General features: G+C 39.5%; 1 protein-coding gene across 1 annotated transcript in view; it reads right to left on the bottom strand.

Moving 5' to 3' along the window:
• Nucleotides 1-12,149, bottom strand: part of thsd7ba (thrombospondin, type I, domain containing 7Ba) — a 123,175-nt gene that overhangs the window by 16,290 nt on the left and 94,736 nt on the right. The window contains exons 15-18 of the mRNA XM_023424902.2: nucleotides 9,037-9,042; nucleotides 6,861-6,994; nucleotides 5,965-6,118; nucleotides 697-841 (exon numbers count right to left, since the gene is read on the bottom strand). Coding sequence (XP_023280670.1) covers nucleotides 697-841; nucleotides 5,965-6,118; nucleotides 6,861-6,994; nucleotides 9,037-9,042 — 439 coding nt within the window. The remainder of the gene's footprint in view (nucleotides 1-696; nucleotides 842-5,964; nucleotides 6,119-6,860; nucleotides 6,995-9,036; nucleotides 9,043-12,149) is intronic.

Here is a 12,149-nt window from a genome sequence, read left to right as displayed (position 1 = left end):
AAAATATATATATGTATGTATATATGCAAGAATGTAAAGAAGTTTGTTTGACATTTTAAAGATTTTTGTCTTGTTTTTATTTATATACTAAAACTGTTTTTTTGTTCGTTGCCTCAGGGCAACATTGTGCAGTTAGACTGCATTTGCAAAATTATGATCATAGTCAAAGTTTTTACTTTACTATACTATAGATACAGGAAATAGACACAAGAACTTTTTCTGGGTGGAAGGAACTTGGAGGAGTTAGGGTCATTCCCTCCAACAGAAAGCTCAGAGAGCCAGGAAGAGTCCCCGAATCAGGTTTGAGAGACATTTAAAAGGTCAGGGTTCAGTCAGCAGAGTAATGTCTGTGTGTGTGTGTTTGTTCATAACTGCACACACAGGCTCACCCCTCCTCTCACATGCACAAAGAAATACACAAACAGATAACATATAATATATTGCTGGTTTTCCTTATTCCACTTATAACATGTACTATAGAAAACCTTGGAGTTTCAGTAACCGCATGGCGCAATTTTACCCTGAGGCAACAAACCAGAATAAAAATTCATGCTATAGAGGGTTAGGCCAGGAAAACTTGGTCAAACCACACAATTGACTTGCTTCACATTCATTTAATTAAATACATTCCCTCTGGATTCAAACAATAGTCCGTCATCCGCTTGCAGCTCAGACTGACTGTACAGGTGGTCCTACCTGAGACTCTGTACTGGTAAGTGAAGCAGGTGATGTTGAGGATGCAGGGCTCCGACTGGACCAGCTCTGGACAGGCAGAGTCTTCTGAGGCTGAGAGGCGGAGGATGTGTCTACTCCTGTTTCTTGCTGTCCCTTGGTCACATTGCTGTACAACAATGACAGCACGAAAATGTCGAGGTTTAGTTAAAGAATAAAGGGAGATGGGATGACACCTGGAGTCCAGGAGTCCTTAAGCAAAATATTGATAGCAGTCCCCTGCATTTACATTTATGACCTAACCACTAACACGTCATGATTAAATTGTTTTGTTTTCATACCAGCAGCCTAAAGTCAGAAAATCCTGTGTTAATATGTGAATAGGCTCTGACATTTTGCAAACTCAGTTTTATCGTTTTAATTAGTTTTGTTTACTTCTGATAAAAATTCTGAAAGACTGAATTGATAAATAAAACACTCACTCTGTATTGTAAGATTACAATATAACAAATTTATTACTTATTGCCTTTGAAAATGCAATTGACGATTTTATCATCAGACCCAAAACAACAAACTACCTTTTAGAGCAACAACCGACGTTAGAGATTAGATCCATTCAGCATCAGGACAAAAGCAGACAGTTTCGAACACACATGTTTTTCATGTAATCAATTCTCTTTTCCTGTACAAGGAGACTACTTGCATGATTTCTGTATGAATTCTCAAGGATAAACTCCAGGAAAGCATCTTCTAAAGCAATGTAAATAAATGAAGTAGATGATGTAATGAGGGAGTGATAAGAAAGTCATCACTTTCAAAATGAATCAAATCTAGGAGAAATTGAGGAATGGGTGTGTGTATTTCGATTAATCATACTAATGTAGAAATAAATGAGCAAATTTAATACTTTAGAGGACAGCAGTTGAAAAATGCAGCAGCTGATTCTGGTGCAAAAGCAGGGCCTCTCTTAACGGTATCTATTCTTTGGTAACTGACAAACCACTGAAAAATTAATTAATAAAAGAAGCCGGTTCAAGTTGGTATCCTTCTCTTTACTTGCTATCAAACCACATGGTGTATTGCTTCCAACACAATGGCCCTCATTTATCAAACGAACGTACGGCAGAAAACCGTGCGTACGACCGTTTCCACGCAAACTTCGGCATTTATCAATTTGGACGTGAGCGGACGCTACGATCAGATCTCACGTCAGGTCTGAGCTCGTGTAAGCAAATCTGGATTTGCGGTGCAGCACAGCAAAATCTGGCTGAGTCTGAAAATAATTATTAAACAAACCTCAGCTGTCATCAGCATAAACAGTCACATATTTAGAACAGATCAAAACGGATTCTTAAAACGAATAAAACAAGATAAAAAAACACGATTCTTTTATTTTTCAAAACAGCTGTGTTGGCGCGCGGCTGCAGGAGGGGGCACTGCAGAGCCAAACTCATCTCCGTCACCCTCTTCCACACAGCGGTTTTATGAGCTCCTTGGATCCCACTCTTCAGACTGCCAAAAAGCACATCCTTATTTTGCGCCACCTCGGATGTCAGGATGTCGATCTCCATCTCTGAAAAGTTTAGTTTTTTGCCAGTAACTCTTCTCTCCATGTTTGACCTTAGTGGGCGAGGCCTCCGAACCAGGAATATTTAAGGGCGTAACATGTTAATGACGATCGAATTCAGCCGCCGCATTTATCAAGACCCGATCATTCGTACGCTGGGATTGGTCAGATACGAATGTTTCATGAATGCCTGTTTTCACGCAAGATTGATAAATGATGGCCAATGTGTCTACCTAATATAATGTTTGTGAGGATGTAACTAACACTATCAAGTACAACTGCTGCTCTTCCACAATCCCTATGTTGTTTTTAAAAAGTTATTACAAATGATACAAAAGCACTGTAGTCTTAAACTTAAACAAGACTTTTATGACACCCTTGAATCCCATTTAAATCACATTCTGTAATTCTTCAAAATTACTGATGTCAAGAGCATTAGTTTTTAAATTAATGAGAATATATCTGGTAGATTACTTACAAAACCTGAGAAAAAGTCAGCAAGGATTTTTAAAATGCCACTGAAAAACTGCTGTGGGCGTGCTAAAAATACCTTAAAAGAGTAGTTGCTTCACAGATCAGATATTTTTAAAGCTATGGGGAGATTGTATCATATTGGAAGGAAATGTTTTGAGGTAGCAAAGAGAGAGTGAGAATTGTGTACGGGAACAATTTAAAATCAATGTTATCTCTTTATACAATTAAATGATATCAAAACTTCAATGTAAGAAATAAAGGGGTTGCAGTTTGTAGATTTAGTTAGTGAAGTCACAGGGAGCCACAGACGCAGCTGAGTGACCAGTGTACCAAGTGACCAGTGTAATTTGAATATTAAATGTAAAGAATTTACATTTACCTCATTATGCCTCTATCCCAAACCAACGCTCATCAGCCTAACCCTCCTTAGTTTACAAAATAAAATAAAAAAAAAATCTCTGGCCTCTAGTTTCAAACGTTGTGCAATTAAAACTATTGCATTGATTAGATTAAATTAGCTATAATAACCCATTTCTGTCACATGAAAATGATCTTATAACTATAATATATTCTCTTATAGTGATGTGATAGTATCTCTTAGATATGAGGAAATAAGTAGTATCGTGTCTAACACCTGATAACTATGACAGTATTTCTAAATTATGTACAGAGGCTACTGTTAACATTTTTGATGTGAAACTACAATGGTTTCTGTCTGATTCTATTTTTTTGGCCAATGTATTAACACTTTGGTATCAGTAGGTTGAGGTAATGCAAATTTACTGACACAAACCTGTACAAGCATCATCTCTGAGGCCTTGGAAAGATCTAGGTCATTTGTTTGAATGGTACTCAACATTATTTGACACATATATGTTAAGTGCTGCTGAGCGTGTGCTATAAAAGCTCTAGGTTAAGGCTGAATGTCTGAATAATCCTGCAAAGTAGGTAGCCTGGGAGAAACCTTAATTTACTGTACTACTGACTATTACATGGCGCAGCCAAAGGCAGATGAAGACGAAAGTGATAATAATTAGGAGAGCAATTATTAGAACTGTAACATTTACCGAATATCTACCAAGAGACAGAGGTGGCATTATGAGAATTTGCACATTGCTCAAGTTCCACTACAGGCAAATGGAAATCATGAGTAGAGAAGCAAGGAATGTGTGAAAGTGGAGGAACTGTCAGCTTAGTCACAGAAGAAAAAAGATGAAGGTCTTTGTACTGAGCTGTGTTTGCTCCTCTGCTCCTGATACATCTGGGCGTGTACCTCAGTCACTGTCACCTCCTAATGAGGGACCTCTGTGTGAGCCTCATGAATCTGCTGCAGCCGGTTTTATACTTTTAATGTTTTCACAACAGTCTTACAGTCACACACACACGTATTTGTGTGATACATACAGCACAGAGTCCTGTAATCTGCAGGCTCAATTGTGCCTTTGGGCTGTTGAGCGCGTAGTTCAGAAAGATTTTCACACCATCTTAACTGATAACTAGACCAATAAAACACACTGAGTTCACAAAATCAATTAATTAAATCTGTTCATTTGTAATTTGCAAGCTGAGTTACCAAGTTCCAGTAGGTGCTAAAACACTGAGCGTGAAAGCGCAGTACAGTTCTGTTACACACACTTTCTTCACAGCTTTGCTCAGTGTGTATCACACAATAGCACGCAGTTTGGAGATTTTTTGCCAGTGTGGTTTTTTTTTTATCGAAAGTTGTAACCATCGCAGCCAGTTGTCTGCAGAGTGGCTTAAAAACTGCCGAATACTAATAAGTCACATTAAAAAAATTTGTAACACAGTGTGGCGGATGAACAAAATGAAGTGAGCAACACAAACGCAGAATCTGAGCAACAATAATTGAGTCCCCTTTTAGATAAATTGGATATATTGGTGGACCCACCGGTGTGCTCGTTAGACTTGCTCCATTTCCTTCTTCAATAAAGACAGAAAAAAAATTATTTCCTTCACTTTGAACAGAAGGGACAGTTTACCCTTCACCCACAGGGAGCTGTGCCCTCTGTTCCAAGAAAAATGGCTGTTGATTCTCGTCATAACCATTTCAAGATGTGCTTGAGGAAACAGATTATGAACAGATATGTTCTTGAATATAAATATGTTCTCCACTGTACCATATGTGTTTCAGTGGCAATTTAACTGTAGAAACAAATCATCTGTAACCATTTTATATGGCTGTTACAATTTAATTGGCTTTCAAGTTAAAAGTTTTAAACACTGTTATATGGCCCAATGCATTACATGGCTGATTTTTACTGATGTTAATAGTGCTGCCGAAGCTTGCATATTGAATGATTGAATGAAACAAAATGTCTGTGGAGACAACTCAGACTAATTAAGTCATCTCTGTCTCTTTGCCCGAAACTGTACTTTCTCCGACTCCAATGTTCCAGTCCATTGAACTGTTATGTTTGACAGGAAACCTATACTATGCCAACATGGCCCTGTGACCCGTAGCCTGTGGCTATGACCACTGGGGAGCGTATTCTACATAGTTCTAGCCTGAGGGCTAACCTTCACTGGAGAATCAAAGTACAATCATAAACTCAATTTCATTTGGAATACTCACCATTGCAGTGGAAAATGTAATTTCAAATCATGCAAATTCAGACAGCAGACTGGAACAGCTGGGTGGAGCACACTCACTAATTAAGACCAACACCTCCCTGATGTGTACTTACAGTTTTTTAACCTTAATACTCGGAAGAAACCTGATGAAACATTACGCTTTTAAAAGCGAATCTCAACATGTTGTCTGAATCCATCCACACTGCTCTATGTTGGGGAAGTATTGTTGATTATTTTAACAGTACTGCCGCTGTTAATGGTTTTAATTCACAAATCTTGTTCTTCCATCATGTAAATGATGGAGGGAGGCGGGCTCCAAGCCTAAGAAGGGTCTAAAATCATTACAAAAAATGTGAGTCAGAAATGATTTAAAACTGCATTTGTGAGGGCGTGAGTAGCAAAGGTTTGATATATTATTCACAGTAAATTATCTAAAAATACATTTTTCTAAATTAACGAAAGAATAATAATTGTACAACATGTACATCAATGTATGTCATTACTGATGGCTTATCTTGCCATTGGCAAGTACTTCAAAATTTCAGTTATTTGCTATGGATTTTCAACATGCTTCAAATAATATCAATTAACCAATCAGCTTGCTACTCAGCAATCTGTCAACTAACCAAGAACACAGTCACTCAGTTATTGCTTCTTACCAGGGAGCAGTTGCTCCAAGGTCCCCAGGGAGCCACAACACAGTCGTTCGGGCAGGCCAGAAAGCAGACCTGGGCTCTGGGTGGCATTTCCTCCTGATCACACAGACTGTCGTCCACACTGCTGGCTTCCCCACTCGTTCCCTTCTTCACACACCTAGCAGAACAGCAGATGCAGCTGTATAACTAGTCTCCGGGGCACTGCTAACTGAGTCCTTTTTGGAGTCTCAAAACCTATTTTCAAGTTTCGGACTCAGAGTAGATTACACCTTTCCTCTTCTCAGTTGAGAGTTTCAGCTTGTTTATTTTATTTATATAGATTATATATTTACAGGCACTCCACAATTTGTTTTGTTTTTTATATATTTAACTGTATAAAACTGAAACATGGGCTCAAAAAGTCAATTTACTGCACTGTTTTCACATGAAAAATTACAGAATTGGTTTAAGTGGCTTCAAATTACTCATATTTTCAGCAAAAAGGGAGGATGACAATCAATTTTTGATCTGTGGTCGCAGTTAAGGTTAGACATACACTATACTAAACAAGCCCAAATCTGCTGCTTTTGATACAGTGACACAGTTTCCCAATTTAGCATTTCCTGTTTCCTATTGTGCGTAATCAGATACCAGCACTTGAAGCTGCTGCCTGCAGAAAAGGTCAACTCTTGATTGCTGTCCTCTGTGGCTGTTACTAAACCACTAAAAAGACACTGCAAAACAATTCTAACAACACTCATTACGATGCAGTAGTTTGTTTCCACTGTTTGTTGTCACCTGGCATTGCAAATGTTGGGACCAGTGTGATTGCCAGCTACAGGACCATTGCCAGTCTACCTCTCCCAGTGTGCGTTGCAGTGCCAGACCAGCAGTCTGCCAAGCCGAACCGGCTCACTGACCTGATCTTGCGGCTTTGGACTCCCTCCCCGCAGGCTGGCAGGTCATCCACAGTGTTGATGGTGCAAATGGACCAGGGCTCCGTCCTCCAGTGGAACTGGCTGCATTCACTGTGGCACGGCACGGCCTCGTACACCTGGACACGTGCATGTGCAAACACACACACATGAACAGACACACACATACATAGAGGGAAAGGGACACAAATGAGGGATTATGTGTGAATGAACATGTATAGAAAATCAGCTCACACGCAAGCCCCCCTCCCAATCCCCCACACATACACACTCTCACACTCATATTACACGTACAGATAAGAATAGTTGGTGTACACAAATGTAGAAAATGTAGATCATATTAGGGACAATTTCTCCTTTCATATTACACTAATGAGGTGTCTCAAGGTTAGAAACTCTATTCCTCATGGGAAGAATAATAAAAAAAAAAGAATACTTAAATTCTTAAATTAAATTCTCAAGTATAAATTCTTACCATTAATCTTGAAGTTATACATGTCTTCATGCAGTTTTACATGACAATACTCTCGCTTAAGAAGACAATGTGTGCTAGTTTCTTTTTATCACATTAAAATTAATGACTTGTGCTGGTTTATGGACATGCATAATGCTTCTTTGGGAGGTTCTGACGTCTATGTGTAGCAAGCCTCCTACTTCCAATAAGAGAAGAAATGTTGCCAGACATGCTGGAGATAATAATATCAGGATGATGTCCCTTATATTTTCTACATTCAGAGTATGTCAGGCTAACAAGTAACTGAAAGCATCGGAATAGATTGTTAACAGTGCACTTTTCACCACAGAGTGGCTCTGAACTAACTGATGGCCACTTAACATGCTACTGCAGCAGGAGAAGACAAAGAGGTATTTTATCCACACTGAAATAAAACCTTTGCATGATATGGAGAGAACAGCATGGGGTGTTTAAAACAACAATGACCATGGCAAAAGGCCCTTCAGCTGAGGATGTAATTGGCTGGATATCGAGCTGATTCACCTCTCCCCACTCAACCAGCGAGTCTGGCATGTCTGTATAACCAAGGGAACAGCCAGTGCAATGCTCCTGTAAACACATGTTTACTCTCAATCCATGTAACAGTCTGCCACAGTAAAAGGTATACTCTAGAGGACAATTTGTGGAAAAAGCTATGACAAGCTGTAATGGGTGTCTGTAAGTGTGCGTGTGTGTGTGTGTGTGTGTGTGTGCGCACAGACGAGAGAGAGGGAAGAAGTGTCGAGTATTCCCTCCCCTACGGGCCACACAGATGCCTATTACACACCCTCATCATCTCCCATCTGTCCCCGCAGATGCCCCTGCTGGGTAAACTGGCAACTGCTCTGTTTCCCACTTTCTCCAATGCTACAGTAGGAACCCAGCTCCAACTTAACAGCTAATTTTTATCACCAGACAAACGACTTTCGAGTCACTTTCCACAATATACACACTATTTATTGAGTACTTAACACCATTTGTTAGGTGAGAAATCATGTGACCATAGCACTTACCAAATGGGTTACAGTACCATAACACATAAGTTGTCAGAGAGTTATTAAATAATTTGCTGGCAGGTTCAAGCTGGTGCACTGCAAAACAAAGACGGAACAGAAAAAATACAGGACTCGCTCCTGTGTGCATCTTGGGTCACACAGATTTACGAGCCCTCATCGCAGAGGAGAAAGAAAGTAAAGGAATAGGTCATCAGTTAGAATCTGTTGCTATAGACCAGATCCTCTCATTGGTTAAATGTTATGCGGGCAGTCACTAACCTCCGCTACTTTGTTCTCTTATAGAAACTTCTGAAATCTTTTTCATTTTCTTTTTTTTTTTTGATAAGAAACACAAAAACGATATTACCCGACTCAATTTCTTTGAGCACACTCTCAAAAGCTTTACCAACTATTCACATATAATGACATCCTAGTGTTCTCTAGAAAATTTCAGTCGGAGTCCCTACAGTTACAAAGGAGACGGAATATTATCCAAATGCACTTCACATAAATTATTTCCATCCATGTTGCACTCTCTCTAATCAAACTATTGTTCTTCCTCTCGACCAAAAGACCAAAGGGGTCACAGGAGTATGTGATTAGCACAGATCTGGCATGCAATTTCTCTTCATTAGCTAAAGCAGAGTATATGTACAGAATGAACAGCACTGACCTGAGCCTGCGTGGATGTCCATATTAGAAGTGCATGACAAGCCAGAAGTTGGGCAGGGGAGAGAAGAACAATGATATGATCATTAGTTTAGATTTTGCCTGCAGTGACAGAAATGTAGTTTTTTCTTTAATTTGATTTAAGAATACTGCATTTTGCTCTGTGCTTCATTAATGAGGGTAAGGGATGATTAAGCGCTTCATCAGTTATAGTAGATCCAGCGGTCCTGGATATTTTGCCAAACTGAATGATTCATAGTGTTGAGAGAGTTTTAAAGTGCTGCAGTTGGTTGCAACAGCTGTGCAATGCCCAGACCCGCAGCTGAAGGCAACTCCCAGAAATTAATTTGTCTGGAGATGGTGAGAGGGAAGCCGGCGTGAATGAGCATTACGCTCAGAGATGCTGTGTGCTCTGTATCTAAACAAGGTTGTTAAAAGTAACTGTTATATTGTTGACAAATAACTATTCAGGCTCTCCTGATTCTTCACAGTAAAAAGGGGCATTCAAATAAAATCCCCTGAGCTAAAACAACTCTAACACAGGTATCTCAACCGAACGCACAGAATGCTTGTGTAAGCCAAATACTTTATGCTTTATGCAGTAACAAATGGACACAGCAACAACATTCATCCATGGATACACTGTAAATCCCCCGATATGGCAAAACAGTCACTTTTTTCATCTTCATTCATTCATTCATGACTGCACATCTGAGTGGGATTAAAAGCTTAGGATCGGCTCAAACTCATTTTCATTCCTGGTTAAGAGGCAACAGTTAATGATCACTAAATTTAAAGTCTCAGGTTTGTATAAAGAAAATATTTGTGGGTTGAAATTGCCTCATGCATGGCAGGGAAAGCAAATGGCATTATTGTTATTTTTCTCTCATCTGCTCTGTGAGATAATGCTTTCATCCAAAAAACATGATGAGACTTAATGAGAACCTCATGTACACACATAAATGCATTCTGTCTGTTCCTTCGCAATGATGCACACACACACGCACACACACACATACATACACACACACACACACACACACACACCCATAGACAGATAAACACATTTCCAAAAAGGACATGTGATGTGCCAACAGGCCCTCCTGCAGGGATGGCAATTTATTGCAAACAGGGAGAAAATGGGGCAGGAAGCCTTAAAGAGGAGCACTCTCTCCCATAAATCTCTTTAACTGTCATTGTGTAACTACAACTTCAAATAGACCGTGTTATTACTGTCAGCGAGTCCATAGACGAGTTAGAAAACAATGGCTCGTCAGAGAATCGCAGTGAGATCTATCCCCATGTGATGGTGACCTCTCAAATACTCTCATGAGACGATAAGTTGAAAATGTGCCACCATACAATGCAACTATTAGGCTGACTGCCACTCTAAACACATCTAAGACATCTATTTGTGCTTTTTAGAAAAAGGCGTAAAATACTGACGCAAAATGAAACCTTTGTTGTTCCTGAAAACTGAAATCCAAGTCGCTGTAAATGATTTAGATGAGAAAAGATGACATGAAATGCAGCCACAAGACCTAGAACCGTGCGTGTTGGCTGTTTAAACAACCAACAAAGCGGCAAATGAGATACCATGCAATCTGCTCTTTAGCCCTATTTACACACGTCCCGATTTATGGTATTCTACATGTAACTGGAAGTGTCTAAACACTTTAGCCTGTAGAGCTGGATGTACTCCTCATTGTACCTGTAATAAGGCAACACACAGAGAGACTGTTCCCACAGGACTGAACGATCTATAAATTATCCAGTCCAGTTTAGTGTCCATCTCCAGCTTGGCATCATTGTAGATCTGTATTAAAATGTGCATTAAAATGAGTCTGCGAGTGTGGCTGTAATTTTTCCATGTTGTCAGTATCAAAGGAACACCCACACACGGCTTTTAGAGACACGACTGTAATTGTTTTAAAATGAAATTCAGTCTTTACTCTGACCATTGAGTTGGTGAACATCTCTCTCTCTCTCTCTCTCTCTCTCTCTCCCTCCCTCAGATGTCAATGACGTAAATGAGAAAAAAAAAAAAACCCTTACGAGATTTATGTCTAACGTCCTCCTTGGAACCACAGCTGTGTTGGCTCTACTGCAGGGCAATAGCGTGACTTTCCATAATTACACAAATTATTTGGCCATCAAGTTCTATTTCTAGCTCTGTAATAATCTTTTCTCATTTACTTTGTAAAATATTGCCAGCACAGAGCTCAATAGGATGGGAAGGCATTAGCAGAGAATTTTCACAAGCACTTAACCCTGCACCAGCTTTTAATAATAATAGTCAAAGGTCTTTCTCACCCACTTAAAGAAATAGAGCGAGCATACCTATCGTATCAGTGCCAATACCTCTATGTCACAGTTCAAATGAGTATGTATATGATCAACTTTTACTTCAAGGAAAAAACACTGATGAGCACAGAGAACACTGATAAAGCCACTGCAGTTCACTGTCACAACACCACCATCAGGCCCAATCTGTCTGTCTGATATAATTTTATCAGTATTTTATTATAACTGGTACAACAGGACATCTTTTCTTGGCGAGAGCTGGATTCTCCTCGTCTCTGGAGAAGAATAACTAGGCTAGATATTATAGTGTTAATGTACAGCACTGTTCGGTGGAATAAATATACAGTCAAAGTCAAGGAAATATAATTAAACATTCCTTTATTGAATTAATGTTGAGCACAAGCTAGAGCTTGTTAGTTCTATTTCAGGTTATTGGATTATGATCTCGGAACAACAGTCATCGTAGTTATCAAATAATAAATGTATGTAATATTCACCCAACCATTCCATAGAATTTATTTTTCTTATTAGTAGATAGAAGCTATGATTTGTTTCTGACGTCAATGCTGTGTAACATCTGGGTGGCTAGAGGCTTTAGAGAGGCATCAGAATATTAAAACTTTTTGGGAGGCCGCACTTCAGGCTGTTATAACAATATGCATGGTTTGTAATGCAGGGAGACACCACCTTTTCGGACTGGGCCTGTGGGAAGGGGGGTGGGGTGTGGGGGCAATGCTCTAAGTTAATTACACCTCGCTGGCCTTAGGTGGTTCCATCAGCAGTTGGCTCCATCCTAATGTCTTTCGTTCTAAT

This window comes from Seriola lalandi, unplaced genomic scaffold, assembly GCF_002814215.2.
Source record: "Seriola lalandi dorsalis isolate HSWRI2012SDOR001 ecotype SW California unplaced genomic scaffold, Sedor1 jcf7180002054758, whole genome shotgun sequence".
Lineage (NCBI taxonomy): Eukaryota > Metazoa > Chordata > Actinopteri > Carangiformes > Carangidae > Seriola > Seriola lalandi.
This window is presented reverse-complemented; position numbering and strand designations above follow the sequence as displayed.